This window comes from Magallana gigas, chromosome 1, assembly GCF_963853765.1.
Source record: "Magallana gigas chromosome 1, xbMagGiga1.1, whole genome shotgun sequence".
NCBI lineage: Eukaryota > Metazoa > Mollusca > Bivalvia > Ostreida > Ostreidae > Magallana > Magallana gigas.
The window spans coordinates 42,362,477-42,385,159 of NC_088853.1; the positions used below are offsets into that span (position 1 = coordinate 42,362,477).

Sequence of the window (22,683 nt, forward strand, 5' to 3'; positions counted from 1 at the left end):
CGACAGGAAGGGGTCCTGCTCTCCTGGTATTGTTACACAGGTGTCCTCTCGGTGTTCCATCATGACACAGTTAGTTTAGGGTCAGTTGTTCAACTCCCTCTTCAGTTTTTTTTTTCACATAAATAACCAATAAATAACCAATGATTAACTGTCAGACTAAGAATATATTGTCAACCATTCCAGATGACAGCTGAATGTTTGATTTCCACAGCGTTCATAAACATGAAATCGTTAGCAAAGGGAGGAAACAAGGAACTAGGGACACGCTTTGATTTTTGAACAACTTTTACTTGAAATATTCCACTTCTCCAAAATGTTTTTAATGCGTGATTAAGTTGTCCACTTTAATTATAGAAATCCTTCTAATTACACGTAAATGGCGGCTAATTTACGAAGTGAATTTCGTGGGAATGTATTTTCACAAAGTATATCAATATCATAATATATGTTTTTAAAAGAAAACAAACTTAAAATCCATTTGAATTAGCTAGTTAGCTAGCTGTAAATAAAATTCATGTGATGAACTACCTGAACAGTCAATAATAAGTATTCCACTTGAAATCCACTTGAATTAGCTAATGAACTGTAAATTCAACCCACTTCTCGAACGACTTGAAAGATCAATGAAAATATCCACTTCAAATCCACTTGTATTAGCAAGCAAACTGTAAACTGAATTCACCTGTCGAATAACTTTAAAAAAAAAAAGTAAACTGTACTTCAACTGAGATCCACTTGAATTAGCTAACTTACAGAAAAGCCAATCCACTTGTCAAATTCCCTAAACAATCACTAAAAAAATACTCCACTTGAATGGCGATTCGTGAATCACTTGAGCTATGTGGAGATTTCTATATACCATCCTGAGTTATATCTTACTTCTCTCATCATTTACGGAAGGCGTCCCTCTGTGTTATCAGAGAGAGATGGCCAAGGATACAAAAGGAGAACGGGGGGCCCTCTGTGTGTATACAACGATAAAGAAGTATCAAAAGTTACCCTGGACCGATCATCACCGCGAATCATCAATGGAAAATCCCTTATAATGACCCCGCGGTATATCTTGATCCCTGATCCCATACAGTTTTATAATCATCTTATAAGGATTGTTTCTTTGTCTTTAGTCGACGCTTTTCTTTGTTCTTATTATCTTTTTTGTCAAAGACGCTGCAATTTTCATAAAGCTTTTTACCTCAATTGAGTCGCAACATCTCTTGATTCTCCTTTTTTCATTTTTTTTTCGGAGGGGATGTTCTACTTCTTCACTTGATTGATCCTTTTCTTGTTCAGCCAAACTCCCATAACATTTATAATCTCTTTTTTACGATAAGTCCCAGTATTTCCCTAATCAAACAATATTTCTCAGTTCCATTGGTTTCTTTAACAGCCGCAAGTTTTCTTGGTCCCGTCATTTTGTGATTGTGATTATCCATGCACTCTTGTCTTCATAACTTCCTAGATATTTTCCCCCTGAACCTGTTGTAACTTTCATCAAAATCATACTTTAATTCTATCAAATCACAATACAATACCTGGTATTTCCTGTGCTGATCCCACGAATACAATTTTAAAATCCGACCCAAATCATTTTCATTGTCCAGGCCCACGAAGATCGTTTACGATTTTTCTTACATTGGACAAGAGTTGTACCCTTATATATTTCACACACGCGTTTGTTCATTCAGATCATTAGAGTACGCTTTTCCTCGCAACAAGATAATAAATAATCAACAGATAGATCTATACACAGATATGTGTATAGCTATGAAAATATAAAATTGTATTGACTGAATATAAATGCAGTTGAAGATTTATGATTGAGCAGATTTATTTTTCACTTACAGTTTCTCTACATTTTTTTTTCTCCTTTCATTCAGTGCGGCGTTCTTTTGCGCGGTCTCCACCCTCAATATAAACTGTTTACGTTATTGACTAGACGATGAATTAACTATAATAAAAGCCATCGATCCATTATTTATCAGAGTATATATAAACCATCCAGATCGAAATCAAGCACCTGTTGAAAGGAATCTTTTTTTTTTTTAAAGTCATTCATATAAAACAACGGCAACTGGTTGTTCATGACAACATTCTAATATTTAAAACTTACGCCAATCCAGATTGTAAAACTTTGAGGGTATTACTTTTTCCGAAGGGGGGGGGGGGGGGGGGGGGGGTCGATCCACTGCAAATCGTAAGTTGAAATTGCAGGACACCCCCCTCCCCCCAACCAAACCTTCGATGGACCCTATGGATCCAATATTTCAGTGGATTTTTATCTCTTTCTGTGGTTTTCCGGAATTAAACGAAAGTTCTCGACTTTTTGTGCCAAAGAAATCGGCATGATGCCGGCATGCTTTTCTCCTATACATCGATAATAATTTATTTTCAATATGCATTTAGTGTTTATGATAGTAAGTTATTTGCTATTTTTCTGTTACATTTTCTTTAAATCGCATTTTCGTATAAAAGATAGATTTAAAATTTGCGGATCTAATACGTCCGGCGATTTGATATCCAGTATAGATATATCTATGTTGATAAAGAAGATTACATTAATTAATATTCGAAGTGCATTTCCGCCCCTGATTTTCAGGGAGTGTCTTTCCCCCCCTCCCCAAGTGACGGCGTTATGTTAAATGAACAATACATTGCGCTATATATAATGAAGATTTAGGCAATTTGGTTTTAATGCTCACGCCTTTTGCAGCCTGGTCTGACTTTTCTCTATAAACAAACTGGCAAGAGAAGTAGATGTCAGTTGTATAAGTTGAAGAATTTAGAGGTGGGGGTCGGGGTCTAGAGCACGAGGCGATCATACTTAAACTTGACATGCGCATATTCAGAATTGATTTTTCAACTGAGTTCGGGTATAATTGTATTTGTGTGTGTGTATGTTAGAGAGAGAGAGAGAGAGAGAGAGAGAGAGAGAGAGAGAGAGAGAGAAGGGACGGAAACCAAAAACTATTTTGAGATATTTTACCATGTGAGTTTGATATTCTTAAAGAAGGATCGAGTAGGGAGTGGGTCTGAAACCCTTAAAAATAACCCATATTTCTTCAAAGCAGTTTTTAAAAATTCTTTTTTTCAAAAAATTGAAAAATGAAAGAAAACTTTAAATAATTACCTAAATATAAATAAAAGCAAGAATACTTATTAAGGTAATTTATTTGGACATGTTAATTAGACAATATTCAATATGTAAAGACATCACAAACAAATCACAAGAGGAGGAAAAGGTAAATACAATCAAAGTGTATAATAGCATAATTATTATGATTAATATAAGCTGTTCAATAACAACAAAATATATAATATATATACATGTACAATCATTTATCAAGTGTACAATTTCAATTATATTAATTAATCTCCATAATCATTAATTATAAAGTATGCACCTTCTTAAGGTCAGATTTTTTCTTTCAACTTCGTTTTTAAAAAAAAAAAAACAACAATACTTTGTTTCTTTTTTTATCAAATAATCAATGAAATAAATAATTCTATATTTCTTCTGTTGGCATATTGCCCTGCCAGATTTCATGACATTAGATTCATTTACACACACTACGTGCCTTTTTAAATTATACAAAAAAATATATATTCTTAAAAACTTCGGGCTATAACCAAAAAAAACCCATTAACCTTCATACATACACAGGGTCCATAGAAAAAGTAAATGTTTAAAAAAAAAGTTTAAAATTTTGACAAATTTTTCATACCCCATCAGTACCGAGAATTTTCTCTGAATTTGAAACAGGCAAAAAGCTGTTGTATTTTACAAAAGAACTTCTAAATTAATTGTAAAAACATTAAAAAAAAAAATTCCAAAATTTTTTATATTCCTGACCCATTCAATCGAAAAATATTAAATATTTTCTTTAAATTGAGTTGAAAAAAGTACTTGGTTTATAAAAAATCAGCATTTATTTATTTCATCATTATTTTTTTTTGGTTGAATTCCATAAATACATGTATTTATTTTGTATGTTCTATTCTCTCTCTCTCCTCTCTCTCTCTCTCTCTCTCTCTCTCTCTCTCTCTCTCAAGTTTTCTGGTTCCAAAAAGTTCTGTTGTTTGAAAAAGAAAGGTCACCATTAATCATCAAAGCTTATTCAATTCTTACCCAAACAATTTAATATATATAAAAGATTGGAGCGTGTATGGGTTATAAACAGATTACATTATTTCACTAAAAAAAAAAATCCAAACCAAATACCAAACTATACACACTGTGCAGTATATATACCAGGCGAAAAAAATCTACTATTATTTTTTTAAAAAAATAATTATCATTTAGCCTTTTAAAGTGAACGTATGTGAGGAAAAAAAAAACACCTAAATATTTGTTAAACACAAAAGCCATTGATACAAAATACAAGTTCGCTATTATGAATAAAAATTTTGCTTTACCCATAACCACAGTGTTACAATTGCCGATTCTAAATATAAACAACATGTAAATAGTAATTATTCTCGATTGAGAGTAAAAACGCCGTGCGGACGTTTAAAAAAAAAAACTAAATTGCAATTACAAACAGCTGGGAAATTGTCCAAACTGTTTTCTATACAGCATAGAATGGAAAGTTTACGGTAAACTCTTTCCTCTTTTTTTGTAAGTGTTGTATCATAAAGTGTGCGTTTTAACATGTAAAAATATACTATTAAATTTATATTAAGGGGGGTGTGTGGTGTTGTTTAAAAAATTCTCTAACAAATGAACATATATATCCTTATTATAACATCGAATAAACAAAGTTATATTTCTTAACTGCTATTAATGACAACCCAGTTTAAAACATTCAAAGAAAAAGCTTCAATATTTTCCTACGAATAAATACAGAAGGAAAAACCAGAAAAAATCTTCCGAGACCCAAACAACTGACTAACTATCACAGGCTATAAAAAAAAAGGCATACAACAGTCACACCAAATGAAAAAAAAAATATATATACTGTACACAGGGGAAATAATCGCCCTCGTTTTATATTCGCCCCTTTCGCCCTCGTTGTCAAAGGGTGAATTTAAGACTGGGCGAACTCTATATTACAAATAATATCTCTGTTAAACACAACTGCACCTGGACTAATTAAAGACGGGGTGAAACTGTTTGCAATTGTAAAAGGGGCGAAAATTACACAGGGCGAAAATAACCCTGTATACAGTATACTGTAAACAGGGGAAATACTCGCCCTTGTTTTATTTTCGCCCCTTTAGATCGCTCTCGTTGTTGCAGGCAAATTCCAAGACCAGGCAAATTGTTTAAATAACCGTGTTCTTTAGAAGAAGTAAAGATCTATTTTTAAATGTGTCAGGGCAAATTCAAGACAGGGTGAAAGAAGGGCGATAATAGCATGGGGCGATAAATGACCCTGTATACAGAATATGTCACACAAACACTCCCTATAGGGAATATATATATATATATAAATCCATGTATATAAAAGAATTCCTATCCAACAAGATCCCTGCAGAAAAGCTTCCATTCAACAGTACTAAACAAATTGCTTGTTAGCAAGGGTGCAAAGGAGCAAGGCAATATAGACTCTCAATTTAAAAAAAAAAGAGTCCTCAACAAATTGCACAGGATTTTGATTATTTCTACAAACAATGCACTTTTAACTATAGAGGTAAATACTGTATATAATGCTTTTGTGGGGGGAAAAAAACACAAGCATGATTTCGTGATCACCAACTTTCCCTAACCAAAAATCCTACACGAGCGAAAGGATTATTATATATTTATATGACAAGTTTGCATGAAAAGGTCGCATGAATTTCACATGAACAAATCACATGACTTTCACATGGACAGTCATGTGTCACAAGTGAGTTCACATGACACAAAGTCTCATGATTAAAAAAAAAAAAAAATTCAAAATTCTGGAGTCAAATATTTGACATTTTAGAAAAGCAATCTATTGGCTATTGCATCAGGCTTATAAATAGAACACTTTCTGTATGAAATATGACAGTTAAATATGGAGAGAAAAAAAAATACACACGAAACAGGAAGACTAACATTAAGGCAAATGTTTTCTACAGCATGGTTTAAAAAATACTTTCAACTGACCAGCAATACATTGTATATTATTGGAAATCTCAGTCGTAATACATGCACTTGCTTTAGCTGTTTTGTTCAATGCGACGAAAAAAAAAAACAAAAAAAAAACTAATCATCAAAAAGCTGTACGATTATAAAACCACCAAATATTTCAACTTCTACTGTCTTTTTTTTTGTTTGTTTTTTTTTTGTTTTGGTTTTAATAATTTAAGCTTTATATTAAACAGCCTAGCACTGGAATGCAAAAGTGGAAAGACTCTATAAAAGATTAAAAGTGTTGAAGATATTGCATAACATTGCACACACACATATCATATGTAATGTTGCGGAGGTAATTATATATATATACTGCTTAATTAATGGCAAGGAAAAAAAAAACCCACTTCAGCTATCAACTGCCTACGTCAATGCGTGTGCCTCTATATTAAAGAAATCAAATCATTTCAAAACAAAAAGCAAACAGCATTCTGTGTGAAAGTGTGAAAGTTACTCAAAACTCTGCATTAGCTGAAAATTCATACAAACGGTTAGCACCTTTTTTATTTTTTTTTAAAAAAATGACCACAAGAGAAAAATCTTCTTATTAAGAGCAAATGCACAGAGAACACTATAAGGTTATATATAAGTCATAAAATTGACTCACACAAAAAAAAAAATCAAGAAAAAAGTGTATTAATCTTAAAAACATTTAAATTATTCATTATTCATACACAGCATCTGAACACCTCAAAACCACAGACATCAAATCAATTATAAATACTTCATCAGGCATTTTTTCAAAACCCTATAATTATAATCTTAAGGTTATTAAATGAATACATTATGAACATAGTATGTAAGTTTTCATCGTTCCTTAAAATCAATTCTAATTTCAATTTAGCACCCAGTTTCATAAGATTAATGTTTTTTCTTCTTATATATGGACAAAATTCGATGAATTTATCATTCCAATTTGGGTTTGGACCCAAAATTTCAACATTCTCTCCAAGGCTCCAGTTTTAGAGCAACTTTTTGTCACATTTAAATTCTTTGAATCTTATAAGGCCGAAACCAACACTTTCACATAAATACTGTGTCTTAAAGACATGTTTCAGCAAGCCAAGGAATTAAATGCTTAACTCATAAGAAACTAGATAGATCTGATACTAAAGTTCAGAACTAATTGCTAAAAAAACAAAATAGCACTTGGAAAAATTTTGTTTTTCATACACAAATATAGAAAAAAGTTTAAACCACAGCAATATCAAGAATATATAATTATATATTTTAAAAATCATTAATAATCTTCAACTTGACATCTAAAGGAGAAAAAAATGTCTGTCACATTTGAAGAGCAGGAAAAAAATAACCCTAGAATACACCAAAAAACAGTTTGTGACGCAAAACACATTCTATCAATGCATTTGAAATACAGGCCAGTAAAATGTCAACCAACACTTGAAAAGGGGGAGGGAAGGGGTCGATAAGAAAAAATATTGCCTCTCTTTCAAAGCAATCTGCAAGCCACACCCACTCAGCCTGTCACTCAGTTGATAAGCCACGCCCACTCTGTCACTTTTTTGGTAAGCCATGCCCAGTTGGCTGTCATTCACGTGCTACATGTCCTTTACTTCCCGCCTCTATGTCCACTCGACAGATCGGACATTTCTTGTTGGTGGTCAGCCATTGGTCCACACATGGTATGTGAAACAGGTGCATGCATGGAAGTCGCCTAGGAAACGAAGAGAAAAGAAAATCAGAATCTTGCAAACAACCATTATTTACATGTTTTGAACATTTTGATGAATAAAATGTACACGATTTTGAGTCATCTGCCATGATTTGTTGAAGCCAATTTCTATATATTTAGTAAGGCACTTTGACTGGCAAAATGAAACTAGTAAATTATATTAACACAATCTCTTCGATAGTAATTAGTCACTTGTCTTTGCCCCCCCTTCCCTCCCCCTTTTTTTTTTAAGTTACTGACGAGTCACTTTTTATAATTTGCAAGTCAGTCTTAACCTGTCAGCCATTATTACATCTTCAGAACATTTATCAGAAAATAAGGCTGAACTTTGAAATCTCCGACAGCAATATCTCAAATCCCATGGATTTGTTGAATTGATTTAAAAGTGAATACTAAATATTCTTCAAGTAGTTAAACCTTAATATCTCAACTCCTTAGGCTCTGCCATCACCAACTTCCCTCAATCAAGTCTGAACTCAGCCTCTAGTCTGAGCTAAATCAACCACTTCCCTTAATCACCCACTTCCCTTAAGTCAGTACTCAGCCTTAAGTCCGAGTTATCCCCAACTTCCCTCAAGTCAGTACTCAGCCTTAAGTCTGAGTTATCACCAACTTCTCTCAAGTTGGTACAGTAATGTCGCGTGTATAACACACACTTTTTTTCATCCAAAATTTGATCAAAAGTAGGGGGGGTGTGTTGTACAGAGGACAAAAATTTCACTCCAGTTTTTCAAGCCATAATTCTTGATACCTCGGGAGTAGTGACTGCCGATAAAGGGTGTTATGCAAGTTGTATGAATGTATACTAAATTTACTGCATGAGAAATACCTTATCCTTAGTTTTTTTTTTCCATGTATTGAAATTATATTATCCTCTCTTAACACTATTTCTTGCATCAAACAAGTTTAAATATCACCAGTGTATTCGCCATTACTTAAGCAGCCACCTGCTCGAAGCGTGGTAAATATTTGTTTAACCTGTTGCACCTGTCTCGTGTCAGACTTCACAGGGTGTTTTCAAGTGCATGTAGATAAGCAATTATTCTGATTTTATTAAACTTAATTACTTTGTATCCAGTTATGCAGTTAAAAGAATTAGATCCATCATTTGTACGACTTGATAATGACGATATACGACATACATACGTTTTTCACAATGTTTATTTAAACAATAATCAAAGGGTTTGACTATATAATTAATCAATTAAATCATTTCTTTTGATGTTTTGGTTTATATCTGCAAACATTATTACTTTTAAGCACTAAGCTCGGTTGCCTTTCTTCGATCTCTATGTATGATGATCTTCAACTTTATGAAACTCTTTACGAAGTGGCAAATGATGTCGTTTTTCATTCTGTGCTATGCTCCGATCACAAAATTAAAGAAATTGCGCATGGATTATGAAATTATCAAGAAACATTGATAGTTTTGGGGGAAATGGCGGCCGTTGATTTCGCCATTTTTTGGGTGCGTGTTATACATAGGACCTGCTGTTTTTTCGCCATTTTTTGTCAACTTTGGGGGTGCGTATAATACACGAGTGCGTATTATACACAAGACATTACAGTACTCAGTCTCAAGTCAAAGTAATGACATCAAGTTTAATATGTACTTTAAAATTTCTTTTAACTTTGAGCTAAGTATTGAGTCAAATGATTTGTCAAAATAGTAATTGATATTGTTGGAGACAAAAGTTTTCTCATGGTCCTATGGAGTTGAGATAGCAAAGTTTGACCGAATCTTACATTCCAATAAACTTTTATACTTTGACATTCATAGCAGATATCTACCTAGTTTTAGTAAATTAGAACCATTTAAAAAAGAGCTTGGACTTTCGGTAGAATGTAACTATCTTTTTCTTGCGTCAAAACAAGTTGCAAATGATGCTGGTTTCAAGTGAAATATACTGTACACTGACTGCGTATTCGGAACTCGAAAGCCAGATTGATTTAAAATGAGCCATAGCTGAGTGGCCAGCTATGAAATAAACAGTCCTACATCAAATTGCTGTTTGGCACAATTACCCAAAGTCCAAGCTCTTGTTAAAATGGTTCTAAACCTTGCTTTAATTACTAACCTGACATCCTCCTCAATTTCAAACTCACTCAGGCAGATTGTACATTTCTCCTGATGATCGTCGTCCCCATCTTTCTTCATCTGAAAGGTCAAGGTCTACGACATTAAAATTCAACTCATCAGTCATTGTTATAAATTACTAAAAGTTGGTAGAGATATCGGTTTCGAATTCTGTAAAAGGTGATTTTTATGGTTGCACATAATTTTATTTTTCAGAAAAAAAAGTCACATTTATCACTACAATCTAACCCCCCCCCCCCAAAAAAAAAAACCCCAAAAAACCAAAAAAAAACAACAAAACAAAAAAACAACTCTCAACAACATCACTATGTTTGAACTGAAATTTCACAAAAATGTAAAGCCCAAAAATATGACACAATTTCTTTTGATGAAGTTGGGCATAATCAAATATATATTTTTTATAAACCAAGACCACCGATAATGCACAGAAGAATTACACAAATTGCATTAATTTGGTAATTATTTTAAGACTATAGTAATCTCCTTGAGAAAAAGAGCTATGTACTGATATTTTAATAGAAAAATGTTCAAATTTTAAAGGTAAGATTTTTGGAATCTTTCTTTACATAATAATACTTTATAGCTATTAAATGATTCATCATTGGAAATTTAGGATAGATCAGATGGTTATTTTTTTTTTACTACTGAGCCTCCTTAATATGTAAAGTACAATGTCATGTGGAACTAAAAAATGTTCCACACATCAAGTTTATCAGGTAGAACCATAGAACCATTTTAACAAGACCTTGGACTTTCAGTAAAAGTTAACTATCTATTTCTTCTGTCAAAGTAAGTTGAAAATGATGCTGGTTTCAAGCAAAATATGCATCAATTGCAGAGTTTTAGCTGAAAAGCCTGACAAAATCTTGTTGATTTCAAATGAGCCATGGCTGAGAGGCCAGCAATGAAATAGAGAGGCCTACATCACATTGCTGTTTGACACAACTACGCAAAATCCAAGCTCTTGATAAAATGGTTCTATATACAAGAAACCATACAGTCTCAGATTATATAATTTTTAAAAGGAAAAATATTTAGCTGATCTTCACACCATTGTAATGTTAAACAGACAATACATGTACTTTCTCACTTGAAAAGTTGTTTAAATATGAGGCAAATGAAAGCAAATGTCGTTGAATCTGTGCCTATGGTATTTTATTATTAATTAAAATTGCTTGCTTTGGTCTAATCAGTGTAATGAATAAAAGAAGGAAAAGAAAAAAACTGTCGAACGTTCTCCCTACAGTGAAACTGTTTTTTACAGATAATCATTACAGTAATTAGATTCAAAGGGTCGGATTTCGTCAAGTTGCAAGGCGTGATCATCCTATCAAACAAGACGTGATCCAGTCCTTTGGATCAAATTTCTGTGGTGATGATGAATTTGTTATTTACCGTTCCATTAAAAGTAAAATCAACAACATTTTCTTCTTCAAAATCAATTGTACAGTGTTTAAAGTAATTTTATAACGAGCTCTTTTAAAAGGTGCCAAAAATCAGACCTTTTTAATTGTGCACTGTGTTTCAGAGAGGGGTGATACGGATTTGGAAAAGCACAGTGTGGTGATTCAGAAAATCAGACCACACTCTGTAAAATTAACAGTATCAAGAAAGGAAATGTGATGGATGGTCAAATTTTTGCAAGGTTCGCGAGAGCCTTTTGTCGGGAATATTTCTCACGTCCGCTCAGTCCTTACCCTATATATCTGTAATACCAACACGGTTGTACTAAAGACTTAATCGCTAAAATCAGTAGCCGTGACTGAGTTTATGTTTAAGTTCGTTATTCGCGAAATAAAGTCGTTGAAAATAGAGGCTGGTTTACAGTATAAAATGAAGCAAATTAATAGATATAGCCCATTCCCTAGTACACTGAATTTAGGGAAACAGCAAATTTACAGCTTTTGTGAATTCTGGGATTTAGCAAAGTCACAAATATTTGGAAATTTTTTCAAGGCTCACTGCCAATTAATAGAAATGGCACACATTAAAATAACTAACCTTTTTATACCACTCCCCCTTAAAAAAAAACAAAAAAAAACTGACCTTTTTATACTTGTAAGGAAGGGTGTTCATTTCGATGACGTCCTGCGTGGCCCCTCGGTTGACATGCCCCAGCCTCTCTTCCAAACTCAGCAGTTCCTGTAAAATAGAGATGCTTACAGTCTCTTCCCTAAAACAGCTGCGCTTAACATAGTCATTCATCAGACAGCCGAGTTGTTCACAATTGTTCGTCAAGGCTTTGGGAGAATTGAAAGGAGCTTGCGACAAAGAAGTGTTCTTTCCTCTGTCTCATCTCTCTCCCTCTGGAGTACATGTGACGCGACTAAGCCAACTTCTGGTCTTGATATATATACATACGGCTGTATATATATATATATACATATACGTTATATGTATACCTGATGAACTATTACAGAGACTTATTGATTAATTCGAGAACGTACGGGAAAAATTACAGAATGCCTGTTTTTAGGTGCATGTTTGTAATGAGGTACTAATTGCAAGAAAAACAGGTCAATCAACAAGTCATTCACACCAATGTACTTCAACTCCTGTGATATACACTTGGGAATTAAAGAAAAAAAAAAGAACCTGCGTTCTACTATGACAATGCACATAATGACTGGTTGGAAAAGACTTTTTATCCAATTATAGATTTTTAATACTAATATCTGTAAAAAAAAAAAAAAAAAAAAACTCTTCCTTTTTCTTCATCTAATGACATGAAGTTCAGTGTACATATTGTCCTGTATTAGAAAGCAGTTTAACTGTATATCGTATTTGGAATCTTTATTTTCAAAATGAGTATAAATCAGATTCTTCCCTAAACATTATTAGTTGCTTAATTATGAGCATCAATCAATTTTCTGCCTAGACATTATGATTTGCTGAAAAAAATCAATTGACATATCTGAAATTTAAGGTAGATCTGATGGTTGAGTCTCCTTAACATCTCACATGGGCAGCTACAGGATTATGTTTTGAATCCAACAAGGGTATGAGAATCTGGATGAAAACTGTGTGAATTTTACTTTAATTTTTGGTAAACATTGTACTTCTGATCGTAATACTGTATTCTGGGAAAAATTCGCCCCCAATTTTTTTTGGCCCCTTTTGCTCTCATTGTAAGTGGGCAAATTATAGACAGGTCAAATTCCAAAGTCTCAACTTAAGTCTCTTTAATCGCAACTGTGTCTGGGTGTAATGAGTGTATTCAAGACCAGGCGAAACCATTCGCAAGTGAAGAATGGCAAAAAATAACGCAGGGCAAAAATAACCCTACAGTATCTTTAATGATGTGTAATGAAAGCAAGGGCAATTTGCACCTTTCCTAGATGATTCAGTCTAAACCCGCAAACTGTATCTCTTATCTACCTTATCAAGAAATGTGTACATCTGTATTCCAGTGCCATATGTGCATGATAAAAAAACAAGAGGCCCATGGGCCACATCGCTCACCTGAGGAACAATAGGTATGATAAAATCAGCTTAATGGAGTCATAATACAAACTATCTGGACAATGTACAATAATACATGTAGATCCTGTATAAATAAAATCCATTTTCCCCTGGATATTCTTATGTTTATAATCATTAGTCCCCTTTCTGACAGGATGATTTTATAGTCATGTCATATGTTGAGTATTGCAGTTCTCAAAAAGATCCTTAACAATAGTTTATACATCGGATATAAACGTACATCAAACTCTGAACCTTCTCGTAAGGCCAAAGAATTGTCCTGGGGCCAAAGTCTTAATAATTATAAAGAATCATCTGGCTGATTAGTTTCTGAGAAGATTTACCCTATATATTCCTTTGTTAAACTTTGACCCCCCATTGTGGCCCCACCCTACCCCTGAGGATCATGATTTTCACAACCTTGAATCTACACAACCTGAGGATGCTTTCACACAAGTTTCAGCTTTCCTGGCTGATTAGTTTTTGAGAAGAAGATTTTTAAAGATTTATTCTATATATTCCTATGTAAAACTTCGACCCCCCATTGTGGCCCCACCCTACCCCTGGGGGTCATGATTTTCACAACTTTGAATCTACACTACCTGAGGATGCTTCCACACAAGTTTCAGCATTCCTGGCTGATTAGTTACTGAGAAGAAGATTTTTAAAGATTTACTCTGTTTATTCCTATGTAAAATATCGACCTCCCATTGTGGCCCAAACCTATCCCCAGGGGTCATGATTTTCACAAATTTGAATGTACACTACTTGAGGATGCTTCCACACAAGTGCCAGCTTTCCTGGCTAATTAGTTTCTGAGAAGAAGATTTTTAAAGATTTACTCTATAATCATATGTTAAACTTCGATCCCCCATTGTGGCCCCAACCTACCCCCGGGGGTAATGATTTTCACAACTTTGAATTTACACTACCTGAGGATGCATCCACACAAGTGTCAGCTTTTCTGGCTGATTTGTTTCTGAGAAGCAGATTTTTAAAGATATACTGTATATATTCCTATGTAAAACTTCGATCCCCCATTGTGGCCCCACCCTATCCCAGGGGGTCATGATTTTCATAACTATGAATCTACACTACCTGAGGATGCATCCACACAAGTGTCAGCTTTCCTGGCTGATTAGTTTCTGAGAAGAAGATTTTTAAAGATATACTGTATATATTCCTATGTAAAACTTCCACCCACCCCCCCCCCCCCCCCCCCATTGTGGCCCCACCCTCAGGTGAGCTAAAAAGATTAAGTTTACAATACAATAAGTTGTTAAAGTTGGTTTCTGGAAGAACAGACTTTGAACATTTTCTTAATAAATATTGACAATTTTTTTACTTTTTTAATCTTTAGTTTTTAAGATCTGTGTACAAACATAGAATTGTGAGCAAATCTTTGTATCTTGCTTATAATTCGAAGCTTAACACTCAAATATGGTTAGTAAATAGAAATTGTAAACAATTAAACACAAGAAACATGCACTATAACAAATAAAGAACACAATTTATTTTTTCGAAATGAATCATATATATATATACATGTATATACCTACATATTTCCGTCAGCGATATCAAAAGAAAATGCCGAATTACCGATAGAAGGAATTGTATTTCAGTACCCCTACATCAGATTTTGCTTAATTTGCGCAGGTAAACAGTTAACTGTTTGATTTACCGAAGTATCTGTTTGAATTGATACGTAAAAATCACGAAATACCTGTAAACGATAGTTTCCAGGTTTAAAAGCGTAAATAATGAAAACGAAACGAAAATCCGAACATGCTAACACCAACACACTTGTTTGATCCTTGTTGGAACAATTAGAAAATTAATCAATAAACAATAAAAACAGAGGGAAATGCACTTTAGTACGTTGTTAATGCATCAGATTTAATCATTTTCGAAGGTAAACATTTACCGAAGTCTATGTTCCAAATACAAGGCGATTGTTTCCCAAGTTAAAAAGCAAAATGAAACGAAAAAATGAAAACAAACTAAAACCGACATCACAAGTGAAAATGACAACGCGTTGAAATATTTAACCTCAATTTACTTCACAATAATCGGCACCAAGGTTATTTCCATGTTTCATAGATTATATTCGCACGTGAACTGTTGCACAACAAACTGCCGGCTTCAAACAAAGAACCTCGTTTTCGAGATGCGGTAGACTGGCGATGCCTGTCATAAGACCAGTCTATCGCAATGAATTGCCAGTCTACGATATATGGAATAACGAGCCATTCTTTATAAGTATTTTCGCAATTATCTCAAATTTGGAACAGAAATCGCCTATAATTTTTGCAATTTATATTTTCCTTTCCCTAAGGATGATTTATGCTAAATTACGTTAAGATTAACTCGGTAGTTCTTGAGAAGAAGATTTTTAAAAATGCACCCCCCTTTTTCTACAGTTTCAAGGTTTTCTCCGCTTTGAATACAGATCGGACTTTTATTTCTGCAATTTATATTCGCCCTCCCATAAGGATGCTTTGTGCCAAATTTGGTTGAAATTGGATAAGCGGTTTTAGAGAAGAAGTTCAAAATGTAAAAAGTTTACAGACGGACAGACGGACAGACGGACAGACAGACGGACGGACAGACGGACGATGGACAAAATGTGATCAGAATAGCTCACTTGAGCTTTCAGCTCAGGTGAGCTAAAAAAAATTCTGAAGTTCAGCAAGTACTATGAAATATATGATAGCTCTATGTAAGAAATCAATATATATAATGTACTCAATGAAAATAATATTATCATAGGCCTCTGAATATTAGCTTTTCTGACATACATATGAATATCAGAAGAGCTTATTAAAAATCTTTCATTTTAAGGATTTCGTCATTTAGGTAATAAAGAGAGAGAGAGAGAGAGAGAGAGAGAGAGAGAGAGAGAGAGAATGCAACAGGCACAAGGATAGAGAGAGATTAATCTACTGTAAAAATGGTAGGAAATTTACAATAATTAGTAAAATGTTGTTAGTCTTAAAAGCCTGTAAAATATCAACCGCACATGGATACAAGAAAATGAAAATTTTTAGAATGGTAAATTAGGCAATCGCGTATTTTATACTATAGAAAATGTGTACTCAACCACCAGCGTAAATATTAACCACTTTTACAGTAAAAGCGATACCAGTTAAGTTAAGCAAACAAATAACTGGCAAGCATGCAATCCATATACTGTAGAAGCAGAAATATTCGTTGAGAATTTAATTTCATTATTTACCTTGGCAGTATTTATCAAATGAATGAAATTTAATCCTCGATGAATTTTAACCCCAGTATTCATAAATACAGAGTTGTTACATGATGGCGATACATTTTAGAAATTTCAATATCACGAAATCAAATCCCAAACAAGTTTGATTTGGTTTAAAAACAATGAAATTTCAACCCAACGAATATATGCGCTTCTACAGTATTTTATTTATGTCTATTGCACTTGAAGGAACATTTTAATTTCAAGGATCCACTCCACAATGAAATCAATGAGAATTGGTCTCCAACCGAATAACAAATAAAAACCACAGTGACAGCAGTATTCTAGGGACTTACCTCGTACGTGGGCCTATGAGGCATCATCATGCGCCCCATCCTCAACTGCAGGTTGCGGGGGAGGTTATAGTTGGCAAACTGGTAGGTGAATGCTGGTAAGGCGTGCGGATGGATTGGAGGAATCTGAGGCTGAAAAAAAAAATAACACAAAAATTTAATATTTAAATCTGTAAGAAAAATCCCTTATAAACTTCTACAGTTAATTTCTATTGTTACTTTCACAAATTTTGAACAAAAAGGACAAATCCGGGGCTGAAGAAAAAATGAGTAAATCTGGAAAGGAAAAAAAATTCAATCTAAACTTCTACAGTTAATTTCTATTCAGGCACGGACTAATTTTCTGAATGTTAGAATCATTTTAACACAAGCTGTGACTTTGTGTAGTTGTGTCAAACAGCAATGTGACGTAGGCCTGTCTATTTCATTGCTGGCCACTCAGCCATGGCTCTATGAAATCAACAAGATTTGTCTGGTTTTTGAGCCAAGACTACCATTCTATGCATATTTCACTGGAAATCAGCGTTAGCTTATTTTTAATTACTTTTGACGCAAAAAAAAAACCAGGTAGTTACATCCTACTGAAAGTTCAAAGACTTGTTAAAATGGTTCTACATTATATATCGCAGGAATTCAAGGCTGAAAAAAAAACCACCTCATTTTCTCTGTACAATTTTTAGAGAGTTGGATGGTTGAGGCCAGTTTATGACTCTAAGCTTCAGAGAACGAATCTCCTTAAGAAAAAGGGTTCTGTATTACACTTCAGAAAAGCATTAAAAATATATGGAATATTTCTTTACTATATGATAGTTTATTGCTATGCAAATTATTTTAAATCTAAATGAGCAAGATATCTGTTGCATACTGTGGAATCATTACAATTCGTGGTGGCCCAATTTTTTCGTTGTTTTCGAAGGTAGCCCTCCCCCCCCCCCCCCCCCCCAAATTTACGTCCTTCACGGAAACAAGTTTTGAAAGAGTTATTTTTCTTACTAAAACTAAAAACCGACGCATCCACGAAATTACATCCCCATGAATAAGCAAAAAAACCCAACAATCCATGAAAGGCCCCCACGAATTTAAATGATTTCACAGTAATTTGATGAAAATCTATCCTCTCTAAAGATGTAATGTGGGATTTTCTCTTTAAGGTGTCCACTCTTTTGCAAGGTTCCATAACTCTTAACTTTTTATGCTTAGCATGCGTGATTTTTAGCCATCCCTATTAAAAACATTCAGCAGAGACAACTTTTAGTTATATCTTACCAGTACTCTCACAAATGAAATTGCGTGTAATAGACAACGGTAAATATTACCTCATGTTCTATCCAGTCAAATTGCACGTTTTTTTTCACAGGTAGATTTTTAATCAACTTGTACTTACAATGGGAGCAAAGTCTGACGGCATTCCTGGAGTGATGGGGATGTGATGAATCCTTGGAGGGTGATGATAGTGATGAAGATGATGATGAAGATGCTGATGGTGTTGAGGACCAGCATTCAACTGGGTCTGCCCACTGCAAAAAATTTTTTTTTAAAAATAATCAAAGACTGTCCAAACTATTTGTAAATATATCTTATATATAAAATAAAATATGTTCAAATCAAATCGAGCGTTCATAAATACTCTTTTTGAAAATAAAACTATTTCCAATAGTAACAAAATATGGCCACTCTCCATCTTGACCATTGACCTATGATCTAGTCCTTTTATAGGTAACATTTACAGGGGGGAAAAACTGTTTGTTTGCCCTCTCTTAATAAATGAATAAACACTGAATGAAAGAAGGGCCATCAAAGAGCATCTGCTCCAAAAACATTAATCTCCTCAAGCATCTGAAATCATGACTCAGATTCAGCATCTAAGACTGTTAACACTACTGTAGATTCCTTATTTTATGCAAGTACTTAATTCTGCGATTCAAACGTTTGCATCAAATCGCGAGTATTTAAAACCACGAATGCCAAATTTTTATTATAGTCTCATATAGTTTATGTCTGTCTAAAAAATAAAAGCGAGATTTTAAAATCCGCGAGACGTGCTTCTCACGATTTTACGCTGATATTAATTCATCGCATTTATTAGGAATCTACAGTAAGTCCTTAGCTGTCCCCAGTTGCTCTATCCAGGGAAGTTTGGTGAAGCATTAATTTAGATATGGGACTTGCTCCCACAACTTCAACCAGAGGCTGACATAAGCTGTGAGAGTGAGAGCCAGATAAAAATTCTATAGAAACCAATCCAATGATTTTTGTTTTTTTCAGGGTGTGGGGGGGGGAAAGAGATGTGAAAAATACATACCATGATGTCTGCATAGCCTCTGGCGTGTGGTGAGGGTGGGGGTGGGGGTTAGGGGTGGCCCCTCTCTGACCGCTGAAGGATGCTCCTCCCTGCCCTGGGGTCAGTTGGGGCTGAGATCTTGGCCAGTTCATCAGTGGGGGTGGGGCTGCATTCTGCAGACAGCTGGCAGAGCTGATGGAATTATGTTGAAACAATGGCATTCCTTCAAAGAAAAGAATTATAGGTGATATTTTTTTTTAGACTAGTATTACATTGAAACTACAAGTAACAATAAAATCACCTTTAACTTGCACATCATTAAAATCATGCAAATCAAAATACTGTATACATGAACAGTTTATTTGAATTTTTCCTTCTCACAAGATCAACCTTATCTTTTTGGCAAAACAAGGAAAAACATGGCAGACATACGTTTCCTTCTGAGAAAGAAGGATTGATGTGGCCATTTTTAGGCTTTTTTAGGATTCTAACCTGGGCCCCCCTGAATCTCTGATTAGGTGTTCTACCAACTGAGCCACCTGGTGCCAGTATTCCAACTGGTCAGACCATCAGAAAAAAATAAATTAAAGCAAAATTTATAAATCAGAGAGGGATGCTTATCGCAAATTTAAGGAAAGAGTAATTCCTCGCTTTTAATTATGAATCTACAGTATATGTATGTATTGGTTTATGTGGTGCAGTTTAATAATGTCATTGAGTTCTTGTATTTAAAAGATAAAGATTGCTAATATACCTTTTTCTAAATAACTCATGTTTCTTCCATTTAAACGCCTCTTGCTCATTACAAAATCAATAAAGAGCTTTTCAATTATTCTTACAGTTTGCGCTGATCTCATTTAAAATTATCATTGACTTACACAACATTACGGGTCTGAGTCAATTCAATAAATTATTTAATAGATTCATTCTTGCAGTTTGCACTTTGCACCATTAATTGACACAAAGATAAAACTCTGCCGATTGGAATAAGACAGGATATGACGTTTATCATAAGTGTTAATTACAGTCGAGACTGAGCAGGGTTCTCTCTAAGACCCGGGGGGGGGGGGGGGGGGGGGGGGGGGATTCCCCCACCTACAATGCCTTAATTACCCGGCTATTATTGCATATCAAATGCAATGTAGCTATAAGCAAGACCCCCTTATCCCCTTCTACTTTTTCATTTTTTCATTCTATTTCAATTTTTAGAGACAACCCTCACTGACTGTCTTATGAGACCATCCAAGGGACAGATTAAAAAAGTCACATAAGACGGGGGGTCACATAACGCAGTCCAAGACTAACTACTATCTTTTAAGCTACCTTTTGGCTATCAATAATACCGTATAACCGGTAATTTTCGTGATAATCTAATGTTAGCTTTTTTCACGACCTCTTTTAAATCGCAAATAATTAAATACGCTAAAATATATATCCTGTATCATTGTCCATCGGAAACTTTTCAAAATCGCAAAAAAATGACTTGATGCATAATAAAAATGTTACAGATTGCCCCCATTTTCGCAAATTTTGTGACACGCGAAAAAAAATGGATATATGGTACTTGGTACCAAATACATATGAAGTTAACTTATATATCTTTTACCTATAAACAAGTTTTTGATAGCCTTAAATTCAAATTTCATCATCTTTAAAAAAAAAAAGATTTTAAATCTTAGTATATAAATAAAGGGGGTATGTTTTTGTTTCCACCAATTGGACTATAGCGGTATGTTTTCATCGTATTGTATTAATGACTGGCAAATGATATGATGTTAACTATGTCTCTGCATCATAACAATCTACAATGTTTTTCTTAATGATGTTTCCATTAACCAAGTAATAATAAACAACTTTAACCATGCATAGTTTTACAAACGTTTTTATGTCTATTAATCTGACCCTAAACTTTTGTTTAAATCAAAGTACTGAAGTACTGACGGGAGTTGATTTTATCGATTATTATTTATCTTAAAATTAACAATTTGTTATTTTGCTTGGCAAGTAGTCTGTATTTGAATTACGCACATTTTTATAATATGATTTCTCGGACTTTTCCGACAAGAATTTCGAGAAAACCTCTAATGAATCATGTTTAGTAATATTTAAAAATAGAATTGATTTCATCAAATTATGTATATCAGTATTAGAAATATTTCAATAATTGTATGGATCCAACCAATAATGAACTCTATAGTCTCATTCAAGCAGATGCTCAGCTGTCTCCGTTAATCTCCGTCAATAAAGTAAGAGATACCAGGTCACGTGATAGCTTGATGATGCGACCTCTAAATATAGACTGACTCTCTGCTTGTCTGAGATGTACCGAGACAGCTGATGGTTGAACGAGACTATATTGAACTCTGGCGTAGGAATACATACGACTGCAAAAAAACTTCTAAATTGTTCGAACTATTTAAAATCTGACTATTTTCAAGGTATTTATAAATAAGTTTCCTTAAAAAAAATGCTTCAGAGTACATTACATCGAATTTATAGATTATTTTCAAGAACTAAGTCTTGTCAGCGGTGATGATTTGTGCTTAGGTCCCAACACTGTTTCAGTTTGGGTTTGCCAGAGTAATTGCATAGGAAAGTTGATTAAAATCAACTCCCACATATGATGTTGGACTCATAATCCGCCATGTTTGTTTATTTGACTAAGCACACTCCCAACATTTTCTTTCAACGTGTTAATTATACATATTCCTTAAAACTATGAATATCGATGTGTTAATTCAACTTAAAACATGTACATAACCAGATGAGTCAGACCACGATGTCCTTTTACAAAGTAACAATAAATATGCTAAGTGCTATAGCTATGTTAAATGCTATAAGCATGTTACGTACAACAGTACTTCACCATAACTATGCTAAGTGCTATAGCTATGTTAAGTGCTATATGCATGCTATGTGCAACAGTACTTTAACTATACTAAGTGTCATAGCTACATAAATGTTATGTGCTATATGCATTCTAAGTGTAACAACACTTTAACTATGCTAAGTGCTATAGCTATGGTAAATTATGTGCCAACTTGTTTGAGAAAAAAAACCAACAACTTTATTCAATCCTTAAAATTACGTACCTTCTATATTACGAGTGGACATGTCAGGAATTGGTTGCTGTGGTAACAGAAAGGGAACCACCCCTGGGGGTAGGATTGGCGGGGGGTGGTAGTGGTGGTGGTGTATGTGGGCTCGCGGTGGCTGGGGTGGGGCTGCCGCTGGATGCATGTGGGGCGGAACACCATGGGTACAATTACCTGTAAAAAGCAAAACACATCAAACTCATATTATCAAATCATCAAGAATTTTTAAAACTTTAATCTTTACCTCAACTAGATATGTATGAACATACTGTAGAAGCAGAAATATTCAATGAGAATTTAATATCTTTATATATTCGTTGGGAGTTTAAATTAACGAAATTAAATCCACGATGAATTTTTAATCCAAGTATTCTAAAATACATAATAAATTTT

At 34.1% G+C, this 22,683-nt stretch overlaps 1 protein-coding gene across 1 annotated transcript in view; it reads right to left on the minus strand.

Moving 5' to 3' along the window:
• Positions 1 to 3,150: 3,150 nt before the first annotated feature.
• The window catches only part of LOC105337260 (E3 ubiquitin-protein ligase arkadia-A), a 33,067-nt gene continuing 13,534 nt past the window's right edge, over positions 3,151 to 22,683 (minus strand). Inside the window, exons 10-16 of the mRNA XM_034466360.2 lie at positions 22,288 to 22,464; positions 19,217 to 19,418; positions 18,299 to 18,431; positions 16,918 to 17,046; positions 11,938 to 12,033; positions 9,872 to 9,951; positions 3,151 to 7,775 (exon numbers count right to left, since the gene is read on the minus strand). Of these exons, the coding sequence (XP_034322251.2) occupies positions 7,649 to 7,775; positions 9,872 to 9,951; positions 11,938 to 12,033; positions 16,918 to 17,046; positions 18,299 to 18,431; positions 19,217 to 19,418; positions 22,288 to 22,464 (944 nt within the window). The 3' untranslated portion in view covers positions 3,151 to 7,648. The remainder of the gene's footprint in view (positions 7,776 to 9,871; positions 9,952 to 11,937; positions 12,034 to 16,917; positions 17,047 to 18,298; positions 18,432 to 19,216; positions 19,419 to 22,287; positions 22,465 to 22,683) is intronic.